Source organism: Somniosus microcephalus, chromosome 23, assembly GCF_052327205.1.
Source record: "Somniosus microcephalus isolate GS21.2 chromosome 23, FLI_Smic_1.0, whole genome shotgun sequence".
NCBI classification, from domain to species: Eukaryota; Metazoa; Chordata; class Chondrichthyes; order Squaliformes; family Somniosidae; genus Somniosus; species Somniosus microcephalus.
Window position 1 is genome coordinate 29021295 of NC_141009.1, and position 20289 is coordinate 29041583.

At 41.0% G+C, this 20289-nt stretch overlaps 1 protein-coding gene across 5 annotated transcripts in view; it reads left to right on the top strand.

Annotated features, from left to right (window-relative positions):
• The window catches only part of dennd1a (DENN/MADD domain containing 1A), a 517876-nt gene that overhangs the window by 489699 nt on the left and 7888 nt on the right, over window positions 1-20289 (top strand). For 3 of the 5 annotated variants that reach the window (XM_085965678.1, XM_085965676.1, XM_085965677.1), the window contains 2 exons: window positions 17189-17314; window positions 19795-20047. In XM_085965678.1, the coding sequence (XP_085821804.1) occupies window positions 17189-17314; window positions 19795-20047 (379 nt within the window). The remainder of the gene's footprint in view (window positions 1-17188; window positions 17315-19794; window positions 20048-20289) is intronic. The other 2 variants (XM_085965679.1, XM_085965680.1) reach the window with 1 other exon arrangement.

The following is a 20289-nucleotide window of genomic DNA, read 5'->3' on the forward strand; positions in this document are numbered from 1 at the left end:
GCCCCTCCCCCCTTTCCCAACCCCTACACTTGCTTAAAAATCTGTTCCATTTCCTGCTTTTTTCCAGTTCTGACGAAAGGTCATCGACCTGAAACCTTAACTCTGTTTCTCTCTTCACAGATGCTGCCTGACCTGCTGAGTTTCTCCAGCATTTTGTGTTTTTATTTCAGATTTCCAGCATCTGCAGTATTTTCCTTTTGTATCAGGGTAAGAGGAGATTTGATAGAGGTGTTCAAAATCATAAAGGGTTTTGATAAAATAAGGAGAAACTGTTTCCAGTGGCAGAAGGGTCGGTAACCAAAGGACACAAATTTAAGGTAATTCGCATAAGAACCAGAGGTGACATTGGGGCGGGGGGGGAAATTACGCAGCGAGTTGTTATAATCTGGAATGCACTGCATGAAAGGACGGTGGAAGCAGATTCAATAACGACTTTCAAAAGGGAATTGGATAAATACTTGAGGAAAAAATTGCTGGACTGTGGGGAAAGAGCAGGAGAGTGGGATTGATTGGATAGCTGTTTCAAAGAGCCGGCACAAGCACGATGGGCCGAATGTCCTGCTTCTGTGCGGTATCATTCTATGGTTCAGTGAATGTCGGGATTGCTGTATAAATGCAAATTATTCTTCTCATTATCTAAAGTGGAAAGGAGGCAGATAACCTCGATGATGATTCTTCTGTCTGATTCATGGAAGACTAATAGATGGGCAACCAAGGTGTTAATGCAGTTCATTGATATGATCCCTGCCCAGTCCAGCAGGTAGAGAGAGGCTGGGATTGATGTGGTGACAATGAATTCATACGGAGTTCAAGCAAAATGTCAGCAGTCGGTCCCAGCCATGGCTTTTAGCGGAAGGATGGAGTTCACTTATGCTGAGGACCATGCAACCTTTAAATTCGGACTTCGAAACACAAATTTTGGATTCTAAATCTTAACGATGTTAAAGTCTGAATTAGTCTAAGGACTTATCCAGTGCCTCTGGGTCAGGTTAAATCCAATGGAGAAACCACCATCAATTTCTGGAAATAATTCATGATATGCAGAGCCGAAATGTGCACATTATAATGAATCTTATATTTTGGGTTTCTTTTTTGCAAAAAGCTGGTCGGTTCCAATTTCCTTCCAGTTGATGGGTAAAGGGAATAGAGGGCTGAGAGTATATCTGTATCGTTGTGAGTTAGAGAATGGAAGAGTGCATTGATGATGTACAGTAAGTGTCTATGTGTAAGTCAGCCGTTCGTATATAATAGATACGAAGCTGAATTGCATGAGACCCAGGGCAGCCTGAGGATTTTTTTTTTTTTACAAAGTGGGTTTATTTTTGTAAAATTGTGATTTTATTTGAGGTTTGTAATGCTTGGATTTATTTGGCGCACAACAAGTATATTTTGTGTGATTGAAGCTAGATAATATGTCAGGTTAGATCGAAATTCAGCAATAAATTGTTACTTGTTATCTCATGTTGGTGCCATCCTCCTGGCTTTATGTTTTGATCATTGCAGCAGAAAGCCATGGCAATATAGACCTGTTCTTCTCAGGCACCATTGATATGTATGAATTTAGACAGAGGACTGGACAAGACTGACAAACTGAACCCTTTATCTCTATTAACACGTTTTGCACATGAAATAGACTCACTTCTCATTAAACACAAACAGTAGCAGACACAGATGACCTGCAAAAAGAAATACGGCCCAATGCAAAAGAAAGCTAAGATGTATCATAATCCTGTTTCACATTGTTGCCTCTAATGCTTGCACATTTATTAACTCACTCATTTTTAATATATACTTCAAGTAACAAGCTGCTAAACAAAATAGAATTGTGAAAAGAGTACCCTTATATTAAAAGGTGTGGATTCGTACCTGTGTTGTACAGGCTGTGAGAGAAGCTGCTGAGCATAGCAGAGTAACTTTCCTGCAGAAAGGGAGGACCCATCTAACCAGGTTACTCTTACGCACCTTCTAGCAGCCATCTGTGAAGCCCTGAGAGCAGAGCGCTGACCTGTTCTCTTCATTGAGGAATGAAATGTAGCACAAGAGTACCTTTTAATTCTCGGAATTTATTAAAATGAAACCAGCCAGTGATGATGATTTCCCAACTTCTTTATTTTAAGTTTTGCTTTAACTTTATCACCTTGTTACGCCAAGGGATGATCCTTCTCGGCCTCCTCCTGAGGTCCCCACCATCACAGAAGCCAGTCTTCAGCCAATTCGATTCACTTACCTTGTTAAAAGCAGGCCTTGCGACTACTTTTTAAACACGCAGCTGCTGGAGACTTACCCTCCCGGAGAAACCTGCAAAAAAAAAACGGAAGTTCCAGGCGTACGCGCTGCCACTCCGGCGCACGCGTTTGACCTGTGAACCCCTTCCTTTAAGGGAACGGACGTTCTGGTTTCCAGCGCATGCGCAGTGCATGCACGAAACCGGCACTTTCACTGGCCCTACGCGTGAGTACCCAGCGCGTACTCACCCGTGGGGACCCGAATTTCTGGCTCATTGTGAATCAGGGGGCAAACTGTCCACTAACTAGAATCATACCTAGCACAAAAGAAGATGGTTGGAGGTCAATCATCACAGCCCCGGGACATCGCTGCAGGAATTCCTCGGCAGTGTCCTAGGCCCCACCATCTTCAGTTGGTCCATCATAAGGTCAGAAGTGGGGATGTTCACTGATGATTGCACAGTGTTCATTCGCAACTCCTCAGATAATGAAGCAATCCTTGTCCGCATGCGACAAGACCTGGACAACATTCAGGCTTGGATTGATAAGTAGCAAGTAATATTCATGCCACACAAGTGCCAGGCAATGTCTATCTCCAACAGGAGAAAGTCTAATCGCCTCCCCTTGACATTCAATGGCATCCACCACTGTCAACATCCTGGGGGGTCACCATTTATCAGAAACTTAACTGAACCAGCCACATAAATACTGTGGCTACAAGAGCAGATCAGAGGCTAGGTCTTCTGTGGCGAGTGTCTCACCTCCTGACTCCCCATCATCAAAGCCTTGCCATCATCTACAAGGCACAAGTCAGGAGTGTGATGGAATACTCTCCACTTACCTGGATGAGTGAAGCTCCAACAACACTGAAGAAGCTCAACGCCATCTAGGACAAAGCAGCCTGCTTGTTTGGCATCCCATTCTCCACCTTAAACAGTCACTCCCTCCACCACTGGCACACCGTGGCTGCAGTGTGTACCATCTACAAGATGCACTGCAGCAACTCGCCAAGGCTTCTTCAGCAGCACCTCCCACACCCGCGACCTCTACCACCTTGAGGCGCATGGGAACACCACCAGCTCCAAGTTCCCCTCCAAGTCACACACCATCCTGACCTGGAAATATATCGCCGATCCTTCATCATCGCTGGGTCAAAATCCTGGAACTCCCTCCCTAACAGCATTGTGGGAGTACCTTCACCACACGGACTGCTCACCACCACCATCTCGAGGGCAATTAAGGATGGGCAATAAATGCTGGCCTTGCCAGCGATGCTCACATCCTGTGACTGAATTAAAAAAAAAGGGCAGTACTTCAGATAAAACTGAGCTATCTGTTTGGGTTTTTAAGGTAGTAATATTTTGAATGCCAAGTTCTGATTTTGGTTTGCAGCATGCACATTTTCCATCCTCATATATCTTAATCTCAGCTAAAATAAATCATCACAGGAATTTTAACCCTATGAGCACATAAGAACATAAGAACTAGGAGCAGGAATAGGCCACTTGGCCCCTCGAGCCTGCTCCGACATTCAATAAGATCCTGGCTGATCTTGGGCTCAAAGTCATTTCCCCGCCCGCTCCCCATAACCCTTCACTCCCTTATCTTGCAAAAATTTGTCTATCTCCACCTGAAATGTATTTAGTGACCCAGCCTCCACGGCTCTCTGGGGCAGAGAATTCCACAGATTTACGACCCTCTGAGAGAAGAAATTCCTCCTCATCCCAGTTCTAAAAGGGCGACCCTTTATTCTAAAACTGTGCCCCCGCGTTCTAGATTTCCCCACGAGGGGAAACAGCCTCTCTGCATCGACCTTGTCGTGCCCCCTCAGTATCTTTTATGTTTCAATGAGATCACCTCTCATTCTTCTAAATTCCAATGAGTGTAGGCCCAGCCTGCTCAACCTTTACCCCATAAGTCAACCTCCTCATCTCTGGAATTAACCTAGTGAATCGTCTCTGAACTGCCTCCCAGATCTTCCTTTCCAGAATATACGCAGGCATTATTATATTGTACTTTCATAAATCCTTGTATACTTTCAATTCTGAAGATTGTCAAATAGAATACTGAATTTCTTGTGAAATCTGGGGGAAAAAATTGTTATTGTAAATTTCAGTCCAGCCCCATATAAAGATGAAAAACAATAAATGTTTTTTTCATGGTACTGTCACCAAATGCAAAATTATCGAGTAACTTCAACCTGCGAAAGTTGAAAGTTAGAAGAGCCTCCATTCTAAGGTTAGCCCTTTAGTGTTTTCACTCATGCTGCTTTTTTTCCTGTTATGGAACGTTACTGCCTCCTTGTGGAGTAGGGGAGGCACTGCAGCACTGAGCAGCTCTAAAAGGAGTGCCTTAATAACCTACTGTTAATTTTATGTCATTTTCCTATATTCTAATACCTTTATCAAGTAGGAATAAAACTGAACACTTCAAAAGTGTGCGTGTGTAGGGGAAAAAGTTGATTCATATTCATTTTAAAACAAAATTAAGATCTCAATTCAGAATGAAAACTTAAAATCTGCGCTTAAAACGTGTTCACCTTGTAGCCATGATTATTTTAAGCAATACAGTATATAGTTAATAATGTGATACTGCTTTTCTACATTATTCCCTCTCAGACATGTCTTTTGGCACATGCTGTGTCAAGCCTTTTTTTTTCCATTCATATTTCTACAGTCCACACACGCTGATTATGTATAAGAAATTGGTGAGTGCTGTGTTTTTAAATTGATAGTAACCTACTAATAATTTATTCCATGTAGCTCTTTAATTTGTCAGTGAGAACAATCTTCTCTACGGTTTTGTAATATTTTTAATTAGGACTGAACATTGGCCTCTGTTGCACTGGTCAGATAATTTATAATTGAACTCCGTTAGAAAAAAGGTGAGTGGAAGGATATACCCCAATGTATTAAAATTTACATCCTTTATTAGCAATTTTTTTCACTACTTGTACATAAAGCTATATGAACATCATTAATATTTTGCAAACAATTCACCACTTAGAATATATATGAATCCTGATGAGCTGCCAAGTTCCTTTGAGACAAAGTGCTATAGAGGTTAATACATTCAGTATGTAAAATCTATTTTTCTAATTGATGCATTTCAATTAAATGTTTCATTTTGCTTTCCAGTGTAGTGTTAATAGGACTGAATGGACTGGATTTTTTTAAAAGGAGAATAGCTTTATAAGGAAATGGGAGTGAAAAGCTCTCAATTATATTTCTTGAATGTCACTCAATGTACTTGGGTCACTGCAGTGCAGCAAGATGTGGAGAGCATCCAATCTCGGAGCAACTGCAAGTTCCGCATCTAAACATAATAAAGGAGTTTTGCATGTTTCTTAGAATCAGAGTTATGACAACATCTTGAGATTAGCTTCAGGTAGAAATGTCTTTTGGTCTCTAGGTGTATTAGCTTCTAAACTCACGTCCCCATTAAATTGTATTGTTTGTTTAACTTTGATAACACAATATTGCAGTGAAATGCTTAATCTCAAGTATGCCACTGTTTGTTTACAGCAATCAAAGGATGCAACATAATTCTTTAGGGTTCTGATATTATCAAAGGATTCCACTTATTTCTTCTTAGTTAGCCAACATCATTCACATGTCCTCTTTCTGTCACTTCACCTTCAGGGCCTTCCACTTCCTTGCTATCCCCTCCTGTTTGTTGAGTTGTGCTTGGACTCATCTGTGGTTCCCAGTCTTATTGCGGTCAATACTGTGTTTAAAAGATTGGTGAAGTCAAGCGTAGGTCCCTTGCAGTCAGAATCAGGGGAATTTATAATGGGGAACAAAGAATTGGCAGACCAATTCAATACATACTTTGGTTCTGTCTTCACAAAGGAGGACACAAATAACCTTCCAGAGATGTCGGGGAACATAGGGTCTAATGAGAGGGAGGAATTGAATGAAATCAGTATTTGTAGGGAAATGGTGTTAGGGAAATTGATGGCATTGAAGGCCGATAAATCCCCAGGGCCTGATAATCTACATCCTAGGGTACCCTTGGAAGTGGCCCTAGAAATAGTAGATGCATTGCTGGTCATCTTCCAACATTCTATAGACTCTGGAATAGTTCCCATGGATTGGAGGGTAGCTAATGTAACCCCACTATTTAAAAAAGGTGGTAGAGAGAAAACGGGGAATTATAGACCGGAATAAGCCTGACATCGGTAGTGGGGAAAATGCTAGAGTCCATTATAAAAGATATAATAGCAGAGCACTTGGAAAACAGTGACCGGATCAGATAAAGTCAACATGGATTTACAAAAGGTAAATCATGCATGACTAATCTACTAGAATTTTTTGAGGATGTAGCTGGTAGAATAGATATGGGAGACCAGTGGATGTGGTGTATTTGGACTTTCAGAAGGCTTTCGATAAGGTCCCGCATAAGAGATTGGCGTGCAAAGTTAAAGCACATGGGATTGGGGGTAAGGTACTGACTTGGATAGAGAACTGGTTGGCAGACAGGAAGCAAAGAGTTGGAATAAACGGGTCTTTTTCCAAGTGGCAGGCAGTGACTAGTGGGGTACCGCAGTGATCAATGTTAGGACCCCAGCTATCCACAATATATATTAATGATCTAGACGAGGGAACTAGATGTAATATCTCCAACTTTGCAGACGACACAAAGCTGGGTGGGCGTGTGTGCTGTGAGGAGAATGCAGAGAAACTCCAGTATGATTTGGACAGGTTTGGTGATTGGGCAGATGCATGGCAGATGCAGTATAATGGGGATAAATGTGAGGTAATCCACTTTGGTGGCAAAAACAGGAAGACAGATTATTATCTGAATGGCAATAGATTGGGGAAAGGGGAAGTGCAACAAGACCTGGGTGTCCTTGTGCACCAGTCGCTGAAGGTAAGCATGCAGGTGCAGCAGGTGGTTAAGAAGGCAAATGGTATGTTGGCCTTCCTAGCGAGAGGATTCGAGTACAGGAGCAAGGATGTCATGCTGCAGTTGTACAGGGCCTTGGTGAGACCACACCTTGAGTATTGTGTGCAGTTTTGGTCGCCTTATCTGAGGAAGGATGTTCTTGCCATGGAGGGAGTGCAGCGAAGATTCACCCGACTGATACCTGGAATGGCAGGAATGACGTATGAGGAGAGATTGTGTCGATTGGGCTTATACTCGCTGGAGTTTAGAAGAATGAGAGGGGATCTCATTGAAACTTATAAAATTCTAACAGGACTAGACAGACTAGATGCAGGAAGGATGTTCCCGATGGCGCGGGAGTCCAGAACCAGGGGTCACAGTCTAAGGATAAGGGATAAGCCATTTAGGACTGAGATGAGGAGGAATTTCTTCACCCAGAAAGTGGTGAACCTGTGGAATTCTCTACCACAGAAGGCAGTTGAGGCCAACTTATTAAATATATTCAAGAAGGAGTTAGATATATTTCTTAAGGCTAAAGGGATATGGGGAGAAAGCAGGGACAGGGTACTGAATTTGGATGATCAGCCATGATCTCATTAAATGGCGGAACAGGCTTGAGGGGCCGAATGGCCTACTCCTGCTCCTATCTTCTATGTAACCCCAACACTCCTGCTGCGCTCCAATACAATGAAAGCCATAGCGCGACCAGGAGCCTCATTGAGCAGACGACCGGCGTCTTGAAACAACGGTTCCGGTGTCTTGACCACTCTGGAGGAGCCCTGCAGTACTCTCCCGAGCGAATCTCAATTTTCATTGTTGAGTGTTGTGTGCTGCATGCTTCACAACCTTGCAATTATGAGGACCCAGGCATTGCCACCAGGGATTGGTGCACCACCTCAGGAGGAGGGAGAGGAGGAGGAGGAAGTGGAGGATGAAGAGGCGAATCAGCAGAAGCAACTTGGGAGGGAGGCGCTCAATATAGATAAGGGAGTGAAAGGTTATGGGGAGCGGGCAGGGAAATGGCTTTGAGCCCAAGATCAGCCATGATCTTATTGAATGGTGGAGCAGGCTCGAGTGGCCTATTCCTGCTCCTAGTTCTTATGATACAGCATCTCTTTTTTTCTTGATCGGTGGGCAGCGTCGACAAGACCACGTTTATTGCCCATCTCTAACCCACTATGTGACCAGATCTTACCCAGATTTCTGCCACCTTGCAGTATGCCTGTTGCCTCATCACTATGTGTATGGAAATCTTGATGGATGCATGTTTAGTCCTCGACACCAGCGTTCTCCTAAATGCCTACAAAGCAGTACCAAATACACAATATAATTGAGGGGAGACATAGAAGCCTTTCTTCCTTTGTCAGTTACAGTGAGCAACTGCGAGTACCATGATCCTATCCTCACTTGATGTCCATACATGCACACTTCCAGCAGACACTTTTGGATAAGAGCAGGAACCTTGGCCAAATGGTTCACCAAAGCCAATTATAGTGCCATTATTGCCACCCTCATCCTCCTGACACAGCTAACTGAACACTGAACCGGGATCGAATTTAGGATTGTTCTGGTCCGTGTAGCTTATCTCTTTGCCGGATAAACTCACTGAAGTCCCAAGGCAGCTGATTGGTTTACAGTAAATAATGTTGGTGTTGCATGACTTCCAGTCATATAGGGAGGGTGAGATCCTGACCATACGCAGGGCTTTCCCTAATTTTAATGTGCTCATCCCTTACTATCTAGGACCTCTTACACTGTTCATTGTTCACATTTGAAAAAGAAGGCAGTGAGAGCAGTCCACGCTGATTCGCCTTTGATTTTCATTTGCTCTCTGTATGGAAACAGTTGCCATGCACTCGGTGCTTCCTCCTGACTATATGACAGATCAGGGATTCATGTGGGTAATTGTGGGAATGTACCCCATCATTCCACGGCACAGCATATTGGAGCAATGTTTATTTTGCCATATGTATTTAGGAATGAGTTAGAGGAAGTGAGTAGTAGAACATTGCAAAGTCATTTATTTGTGATCTTAGGGACCTAATGATCCACTTGTTCTGGTTCCCCACTGCTCACCGTCAGTTATTCTATAAATACAGTGGCTCTTACTGTGAAGGATTACATTGCTGTGAGTACAGTGTAAGAAAATGATAAGTGGCAACTGGACTTTCTATGTGTTGATGCAAAAGCTGTAGAAAAAAAAAATTCACTCCATTTTGAAGATATAAACTTTAAATTAATAAAACACAAACCATGTTTCAATGTGAATTGGCGGATTGTCCCTTTGCTTACTCAGTGCAGGACATTTTGACTTCACTTCAGGTCCCATGGATTCAAGCACATTGAAATGGCAAAATATTTGAGCAAAAGACTGTCCTTTGCTGCACAGAGTTATTCTTTGTGCCTAATGTCGTCAAGTGCAACAATCAGTAAAGTGAGGTGCATTGTGATGCCACAGAGCCATATGGCACCAGCTCGTGCCTGCGATTGCTCATATTCCACGCTCCCAGTTTTGGAGGCCAGCCACTTCTACAGAGGTGGAAAAAACAATCCTAGACACGCAAGGCAGTGGGAAATTACAGAATGGCTTTGGCAAAAGCCCAGGAGCAGTTTGCCTGCCTGCCCTCAGCCAGAAGATGCTACAATTACACAGGAGGACCGAAAGGAAGTGGAAAAAAGAATAATTTTCAATAGAAAACACAATTAAAAATGATTGTGTTTTTATAATGCCTTCAGAATTAACCTTTGACTATATTTGTAATTTTCTCAGGTCATTATTTTTAACAAGTGCTCCGAAATGAGAATAAAAACACTTGAGATCATTCACTTTTGAAATTCCCTGTTTGTTGCTGTTACTTTTTTAAAACGATCTTCAATTGAACATTTAATGAAATAGTAGATTTTATAGTCTGTCCTTGTTTTGTTGCAATAATACCACTGAAAATGTCAATACTTCAATCAACAACCAATGAAAATTTAAACAGAGAATAATATAAAGATGACTTGCTGTTAGCCCTCAATATTTATTGAGTAGCATGAAAATGCTTTTGCATGAAATTTAAGTTCAGAATTTTTTCATTGAGCCAGCTTAATACTCTATATGCTCGTTATTATAAAGCAGACCTGAATTTTGCCGTATTCTAAACAATTATTGTGGATCAAAAATTTAGATAGGAGATTAAAGGGCGCCAAATGACACAGTGCATTGGAACGCTGTTCTGAAGCACTGTCTTTTCACCTTCACCAGGTCTGAATCCAGCCCAAGCAGAAGGAATGATGCTCCATTTTCTGTGTCAGCCGCTCAGGATCGCAACTGAAAAGCATCATGGCAGCCCAATTAAGAACAGGATCAGGATCTCCTTCTGTGAATTTCAAGTCTGCTGAACAAAACCACCCCAAACCGACCATTCATTTTTGGTAGTCTTGCTCTGAGACGCTCTGGGGTAAAGAGCAATTGTTGGTCATAAAGTGCATTGTTGAAGTTTGATGCTACCGCAGGATACAAAGCGATTCCCAAGCAATGTAGCTGAACACGCACAAGAGGTTTGGTGTAGGGTGCTCCAAAGGCTACGGGCCAAATGCTGGAATATGGGATTAGATTAGACAGGGCTTGATGGCCGGCATGGACACGATGGGCCGAAGGGCCTCTATCCGTGCTGTATTACTCTATGACTCTATGACTCTAAAGACGGCATGTTACCTGGCGTCCTCACGCATATCTGTAGACTACAAATATTGCTTCATATTTTATGCAGTTATCTTTCAAAAAAAGGTATTATAGAGTGTACAACAGTGTATTTATTTGAGTTCACGCACTATATCCCTACAGAATAGATTGCTACCGTATTTAAACAACTTTATATTAGAGTGCAAGGCTCCTTCTTTAAATAAAAACCAAAAAAAAATCAAAGTTCCTGTTTTTTTTTCTTACTGTTGTCAATTATTTTATATACGTTTGGATTTGTCACATTTCATTTCTAATCTCTTGATTGAAATTTGCTGGGTTTTTTTAATGCATTCTGGCAGAAAAAGAACCCTCAAGATGTGGTCCTTCCTCATCATTAAAATAAACCCACACCATCATAAGCTACGAAGCGAATCTTAGTTTTTGTAGGACTGTATTTGTTGCACGATATTTAACAAGGAACAGCCTCTGCTGTCATTGTTGTCACATTCTAACAGTAACAGAGGACATGATAACTAGACATTAAAATAGAGGGGCAAGTCATCCACATTGTAACTCAGCCAAGGGATTAGGAGGCAGGAGCTGCTGCAGTCATGCAGAGTTGATGGCGTTTAGAGCTGAGACGGACAGAAAATCTCTTTTTTTCTTATTTGTGGTTGTTTTCTGTGTACCGGCACTTGCTGTGACCTGCCTTTCCGCAGACAGCTTCCTCACTGTGATATCCAAGCAGGTAGCGGGTGGTAGACGGCAGAATGGGCCACTGAATCAGATTAATTAGGAATGTGGGTTTTTTTTGCTGAGATTATAATTCTAGTCATTTTAAAGGACTCTGGAAATCAAAAGAAACATATAATAAAAGAAACACATTTTTCTTTAAAAATTCAATGTGTCCCCTCTAGGGAGCTTCAGAGTCACAGTATGTTTTGCATTCCCAAAGCAAGCAACTGTTTATAATATTTAGAACACATTCGTACACTACTGAAATGTTCATCACTTTTGGTTTATATATCATTTCTGTTCTTTCCGACAATTCATGTGATGAATCTGAACAATACTTAACTATGACTGCACTTTAGCATCTGAGTGAACAAAGTCACCAAATTAAACTCTGAGGACTCGAGTACTGAGTGCGAAAACAATACAAAACTAAATCTGATACAACAATACATTTTTAGTGGCGCGATACTTGGAGATACTGCATGGAATGTTGTTGCGTGCATGATCCCCGCCCTTGTGCCAAATGAGAGACTGCATCCAACAGCTTTGAAACTTTTACTTCAATAACAGTTTTGAAGTCAGGAAGTATGATTCTATAGGGCCTTGCTTTCATATCATATAAAGCATGCAGTGCTGCAACATTTTATCCCCATCCTTTCTCCAAGGCAATTGGGAAATTGGCCAGGGTTTCTGTTGCTGATTGCTGCCCAACAGCCCCAGCCCGAAGTACACAAATGGTCATTAGGCCAGGCCAGGACTGGATTGGGTTTAGATGTGATGTCGTCCATAGGGGGAATACCCTGTCTGCACTCAATATCAGGGGCTCACACTTACAAAAAAATTACCAATTGAACAAGATACCAGAAAGTGACCAGTGCTCAAGGAACCATGTCACGGCAAGGAGTCATTATTCAGGAGTGCCTCTCCATAGTAAGGATGGCTTGGCAGTTCAATACAAAATTGGCTTTATTGATTCACTGAAGCTAAGAAGTGGAGTTACCCCAAAAGATCAAATATGACAATAGGGAAGGTAGAATTTCCGCAGGGGTTCTCCCAGTCCCCCCGCTGTAACTTCAGCAGAAACCCCAGATAAATGGCTGCTTACACAGTTTATCCAGTTTCTGTCGAACTCATGGTGGGAGATCGGGAGAACCCCTTTCGATATGCCACCAGAAGCTGTTTGAGCTGAGAGCTTTGACGTGAACTGATGACTCAAATGCATCAAATCCTGTTGCTGTCCATTTCCTTTATTTTTGCTCTGGCTCTGAAATGTGTCGATATGATGGACATTGAGCTAACTTATGAGAACTGTGCCAATAAATCCCAGCAGGTCAATGTTTGAAAGGGATCCAAAGGAATAGATTAGGTGTTCATTCTAAGGACTTTATTACCTCACATCAAGAAAGTTAATAACACGTTATTTTTTTCACTTCATGCATCTGAATAGCAAATATTATACAATTCATATAAAAAAATATAACTGGCATTTTATTAATATGCAAGTGTGAAATAAGGTGTAGCAGAATGTCATTAAGTAGTAAAGATTCAATTCAGTAACTGGGAAAATCAATTTTTTTTTGAAAATATGATCAGTAGAATTTAAGATGTCTATATATATTATAATATATATAATGTACATTGATCGCTAAATTAGGAATTTTTATTTACTGCAATAGAATGATGTCAGTTTTATTAAGATGCAGTAGTAAGCTCCCGCAGTGACCCAGTGATTTTATCCGCTGAGTAGCTGACCTGTACAGACCAGAAAGATCCCAGGTTCATACTTTTGTCTGTGCCCAGTTAGCTGATCTCATCCTAGGTAGCAGCAAGGGTGCGATAATTGGCCTTGGAGGGTAAAATCGGTCAGGCTTCCCACCCCTGCTCACTATCCAGCAGCCCCTGCTGGGAGCGGTCCATTGAAAACAAGATTGAGTTCAACTGTGATGCCCCACTGGTTGAATATCCCGCTGCCATACGCACATGAACAGTTGTCAAATAGGTACAGGAAGATGACCAGTGGAATGTACCCGGCAGGGGAAGCAATTCCAGGAGCAAACCGAATTGGCGAGGAAAAATAGGGCTATCCCTTTTAACTGCCATCATCTTGAGTGTGAGATAAATCTCCCATGCAACAACAACTACTTGTATTTATATAGCGCCTTTAACGTAGTGAAGTGTCCCAAGGTGCTTCACAGGCGTGTTATAAGACAAGAAATTGACAAAAGAATAAGTGATACCAATGAATGATTTTATTTACTGAATAGTACACAGATGTAAAAGATAATTGCTGGCACAGCTGGATGTATGAGATAATTAAAATCGCGCTGTGTGATATACTTATGCAAAAGAGTTGGGCAAGATGTGTGCATGTTTCCTACTGCACGCAAGACCAAAGTCGGTGCAGAATCCCATGTACAGGAAACTCTCGATTTACCGGCACCTAAATAACCAGAAATCTCGGTTAACCGGCAAAATTCAGGAGTAGGTTCAGGTAAGTTTTACTTCATATTACTGGCCTTCCTCGATCTGTGTGTGTGCAATTGGGTGTGGCTGCAGCTGTTGCTAAGCAACAGGGACGCTTGGATAGTGTGGCCATTGCTCTGCACCTGTTGCTAAGCAACAGGGTTTGTTGCTGTATACGGAGAGGAGAGCTCTCCATATCTTTTACTATAGCTCTCGGTTATCTGGAATTTTTGATGAACTGGCACCCCGTCGGTGCCGGATAAAAAGAGAGTTTCCTGTACCTCTGAACTGTCTCCTGACCACCCCTTATCTATGTCACATATGCATTCAAATTACTTGTGAGTATTCACCTCCATTTTTGAACATTTCTTGGCATTGGGTCTGAATGAGTTCACTAAGCAGCTGAGATGCTAATAGTGGAAAAGCTGGATTTGTGACGTCTGTAGGAAAATTATAGGAAATTAATTACCACATCCTGCTAAAGACATTGAAATTACAAGCATCCAAATTTTAGAGAGTACAATACAATGGATGATCAGGAAGGAACTACAGACAGTTAAATGATGCTGAGGTGGTCTTAGACCAGAATATGTAAGGGTGCAGATAGATGCCAAAATCAAAAGGGGGCTCCAGTGGATGTGGATATCGGTAATCCGACCTTGAAATATCTATATTTTGTACAATATGTAGACAGTTTCTTTCATCTTGGTTTTCATCTGTGAAAAATGTCCAACTTGTCAGCATAAGGGGATCAACATTAGAATTTGGGATCATGGCTGAAATACTGTGATTTGCAGCGGGAAAATCATGTGATTTTGGTATTGTGGAAATAACTCCTTTTTATAAACACAGCAGATTTGTTATTATCAGCATTGTTGAATCTTTGTATAATGTGTTCCCGCATGAGAAATATATTTAGTGCTACACTTGGCAGAATTCCATTTCATTTTTCCTTTTCTGTCGATGTTCGTGATGTCTATATGGGGACACTTTACTTCCTTCAGGCATTTTACAAATAATCAGGCAAGATGTTTACCACCTAGTAATTCAACAGGGTGAAGCCTTTTGCTCCTGTTCCATGATTTGACAACCGTGCCTGTGATGTGACGCAGAAAACCTGCAATTAAAAATGTAAATAATGATACCTGTTTGCAGGGCTTTCTGCTTATTTCAGTGTCCTTGCATAAGCAATTATACTTTAAAAAGTTATTTCCGAATGAAAAAGAAGTAAACACCATATAAATTCTCTTGCCCCACGCACCGTTGCATTGAATTCTGATCATTATCCTGCAATATGACATTGAATCGTCAAATTCTGAGATTGCACAAGGCATCTGGGATTCCAAACCCTAGACGTGTGCGTTTTATCGTTAACAACCCTTAGATATGCCACTTGATAAGCACAACAATGAATCTGTGTTATCGGAGATGTACAGTTACAAAAAAATCTGAATTGTAACCAAAGCCATCTGCCAGTCACACGGTTTCTGTTTTCAGAAAAGACGCAATGATATATATAGCTTTAGATATAAAGCTAATAAAAGTTTGATGGTTCACTGGTTTCCTTTGGCTGGACGATTCCTTGAACTGCTCCTGATCCTCCGGCGAAGTAACGCCAGCAGAGCAGGAGCAGCTGCGAGGAATTTCCCGGCCTTCATCTCTTAACAAAAGTTTGTTTCTAACCCTAGTGTATCGCACTCAGATTTGACATTTCACAGAATCGTGCCGCACAGAAGGAGACTATTTGGCCCATTGTTCCCGTGCCGGCCCTTTGAAAGAGCTATCCAATTAGTCGCTTTCCCCGTAGCCATGCAGTTTTTTTCCCCCCTTCAAATATTTTTCCAATTCCCTTTTGAAAGTTACTATTGAATCTGTTTCCACCACCCTTTCAGGCAGTGCATTCCAGATCATCATAACGCGTATAAAAATGTTTCCTGATCGCGCCTCTGGTTCTGTTGCCAGTTACTGTAAATCTGTGTGTCCGCTGGTTACCGACCCTCCTGCCAGTGCAAACCGTTTCTTCCAATCTACTCTATCAAAACCCCTCATAATTTTGAACACCTATTAAATCTCCCCTTAACCTTCTCTGCTCTAAGGCGAGCCATCCCAGCTTCTGCAGTCTCTTCACATAACTGAAATATTTCCCAAATAATTTATCAAGCTTAAGTAATATTCAAGCCCAGCATCTTTTCTCTTCTGTCGTAGAATATTTTTCACTATTGTGGCCATGCGCTGCAGAATTTGCAGTTTAATCAAATCTTCGTTGATTTTGATTGTGTGAAAATGTGTGGCCGCCCTCCTGAATCGTACAGAAATCACAGGTTAGAAACTGCAGAGAAAAGCAAGCAGCGACGGAGCAATCGTTTTATATCACTGTCCTTGCGGCTTCTGCTGCATTCGGCGTTTGAACTCCGGATCTGGCGATGCATGTGATGAGTTTATCAAGAGTCCTCTTCCAGCTGCTTGGCGAGACTCTCCGGACTCTCTTGATTTGTACTGACAGTTGTGGCTTTGTGGTCCAAGATGAGTGGCCTCTTCTCTCACTCATGTAGGTGTGTTGGCATGAAAGGGGGGGGTGGGGAATTGCCTGCAATATATAGGTCTAATTCCTTATAAAACGTCACCAGTATTTACTACATAGATTGTGTAATAAATCTTACACATAGAAATAGCAAAACTGATGGTTGTAATTATCAGTGACCCTATAAAACTTGATCAGAAATGAAACCCTGCGAATTCTTGATTACCTGTCTGCCAGGGTCGTGTAAAACAGTACTCTTTCATTGAAGCATAAATATTTTTTATTAAGTAACCAGAATGTGAGGAATTATTTAATTAAGAATAAATATTCTGCCACATCACCCACTAAGGAAAATTTGGAATAATCCTGACATTATTACCCTTGAGGTCCTGCTCCTTTAATCTGTCAACTTCTGCAACCCCTTTTCCAAGACCTCAATTCTCTAGATTTCTATGTCTTAAAATAACGCCAGAAAACAAAAAAGTAGCTATATTATACTATAAATATTAGTAACCCAACATGAAAAGCATATGTCTGTGCTCCATCGAACCTATTCCTGAATTACAGTGTGGTTTGAAAGTTGGTGCTTTAGAATCTCTAATCCTGAGATGGTCTGTATATGTATACAGTGATTTTTCAGCCTTTTGCGCCTCAGTGAGTAAATTTACATTTTCTTCCTGTTTTCTTCAGCATCGTAAGACCCACACGGCACTATACAGTCTTCCTTTCTGAGGATTCCTCTGATGATGAACTTCACCATGAAGAGAACTCTATATCTGCCTTCTCTGAAAACTTTCTCTTCACTCCTTTTGAATGGTCTACTGACTCTTTCATTTATATTCTATTGCTTGCGAAACTTGTGCATGACTTCTTTATAATTGAATGCACTGTATTTAGCATTGTATGTGGTTTCCACAGTATGTATCTCTTTAAATACATAGCTGTCTAGATTTGAGAAAAAATAGCAGGCCACATATATTAAATGTCTATTATAGGCTATTGCATTCTCTTGGTAGGTTTTCCAAACCCTAAATGTTTTGTAGCCTTACAGTATTATGAGGCAGCTGTTTATATTGATCATACAGTCACAGATTTGTACACGGCAGATATTTTACTTAATCTTGTAACTGTGGAAACCACAGTACAGTGATGCTAATCTAACATTTGTAAACCAGGAATTTGCCAATGATTATTTCATGACAGTAGAACAAAGGCATGGATGTGTTTGTCTATAATCTAGTGAGCATTTAGTCAATAGATCACACTTTCCAGCATTATAACTCTCTTTTATCTTGAACTATCAAAAATAAATCTTGAACTATCAAAAAATACTAAGAACATATTTTAAAGCTATACTGCTTTTATATTTTCTGTTGGTTTGAGAGTTTAAAGTGGAATTTTTCTTCTGGTTTCTTTTCTTCCTCTCACTGCCTGAAATACTATAACAAGTAAATAATATTTTAAGGGCCCTCGTTTTGCCAGTCAAAAAGCAACCACCAGGTGATGCACCATATTGGCTGTTCCAGCCAGAAAAGACCAGCTTGATTGACAACTGCTGGGTTCACCCTGGGCTGGGAATTCAGACCAATGCTAAACTTTTTAATTGTATTTTTGCATCGGAATTGGCATCCAGGGACTAGGATGGATGTCTTTTGAAGGCGGACCAGTTAGCTGTGTACTTCAATCACAGTGCTATGCTAGAACAGTTGAAGTGACTCTGACTTGTGGTGAAAGCACTGCCAGTTCTCATTAATGTGATAGACCAGCAGGTGGCACTTTTGTGAGGTTTCTATCAAGGTGGTAACACAATGAACCCAGTTAAGTTTTTGGATAACAGACCAAAACATCACAAAAATCACCTGAATCTCGATATTCGTACGCACAACAATAACTTTCTAAGCAATTGTTATGACTTTGCATTTCTCTGAATAATAACATTTTTGACATATTACAAATTAGTGGAGAGTTGTGGAATAATGCTTTATTCTTTGAGACAATTCACTTGAGGTCTTCCTCTTGAATGGAATGAGCTCTATATAACGCTGTTCCCCTCTGAGTATTCTCTGCAGGCTATTAATATGTCATTTTGTTTTAAATTGCTTTTGATTTACCTTTCACGGTGAGTTGTACTGTATGTATGGAGAGTGTTTAATGATCAGAAGGTCCTTTGAGCTGTCTTTCATTTCTCTCTAGTAAATCTTGGCAATTCCTTTAGCAGGATTGAGGAATTAAACTAATATCTTCTTAGTCCAAGGTAGAAAGTCTTGCAGCAGTGATTCAGCCAGTGTGAGAGAATGTAATAGGTTGACTCCAACACTGTGTGTGCTGCTGAAGTGTCCAGTCTGTCAATTGTAATATTAGTCTGCTTGATTGGAGATCAGAGTTTACCTCGACCAAGAAACTGGCTCCAGGTCACAGATCGTACATTTCTTCTGAGGGTGGACTAAATGAACAAAATAATTAGTGCTACAAACAAGCCATTAAAAAAAACCTTTTAGGCTATTTTAAGAATTACTTAAGGAATTCTTTAAGTTTAAGAATAATTTAAGAAAACAACATTTTTGAAAAATGTAACTTTAAAAATCAAGATCATTTATAGCAGAGAGGATGTTTCCCCTCGTGGGGGAATCTAGAACTAAGGGGGCATAATTTCAGAATAAGGGGGGGCACCCTTTTAAATCGGAAATGAGGAGGAATTTCTTCTCTGAGGGTCGTGAATCTTTGGAATTTTCTTCCCCAGAGAGCTGTGGAGGCTGGGTTATTGAATATATTTAAGGTGGAGATAGACAGATGTTTGAAAGGCAAGGGAGGTCAAGGGTTATGGGGAGCGGGCAGGGAAATGGAGTTGAGGCCAAGATCAGATCAGCCATGATCTTACTGAATGGCGGAGCAGGCTCGAGGGGCCAAATAACCTACTCCTCCTCCTACGTCTTATGTTCTTATGTTAACTACAAACCAGACTATTGATACCTTTTTTACAAGTCGAGCAGTTAGCATAATGGACTGGGTTCCACCGGAAAGCGGTGCTGGACTAAAATTACGTACAAACTTGCATTCTCGCAGTGGCACAATGCATAACATTGAAACCTATTATATGTTGTCACGAAACCCGGAATCAATATTTAGCATCATGGCAGCTAGGACAACAAAATAACTGTGCTTTGCGTTCTGTGTTAATGAGGTTTGACTTTGCATTTCACAGCTTTTTATAACAGCAAATATGAAATTGTTTAACCAAGTGTGCTTCATTCCTTTAGGTACAAACCTAATTGTTTTTTTTTTCACCCAATTACCAGGCCTCAACCATATAAAACTTTAAAGGAGTCTGATATAGCTGATGGAGAGGCTTTGAGTACAGAGAAAAGGCACGGTCATACTATCTTTTCCAGCCTCTCAGTACCAAGCAGGAATATGGATGTGAATTTATTGGATGACATTTTCAGCAGTATAAAGGTAACCTCACAACACCAGCCCCTCAGCCAAGCCAAAAGTATGGAAGATCTGAGGACACCGAAAGAGGAAGAAATCGAAAATCCTTTTGGACATCAGGTTTGTGCAAATGATTTTGTACTGTTTCTATATTATTTGACCGTCCCATCATAACTATATTTTTCATGCACCTACATTGTCCTGATGATGGTGAACTATGACTCAGCAGACAGGAAAATTTTGTTTTTAAATGGGAAAAAAAGGTGCAGCGTCAAGGCCCATTTGTGCTCTAGAGACCAAAATTGAAAAAAAAGTAGTAAAATTGAGAAGCTGTGATCATATGATTATACACTTGAGCTTTA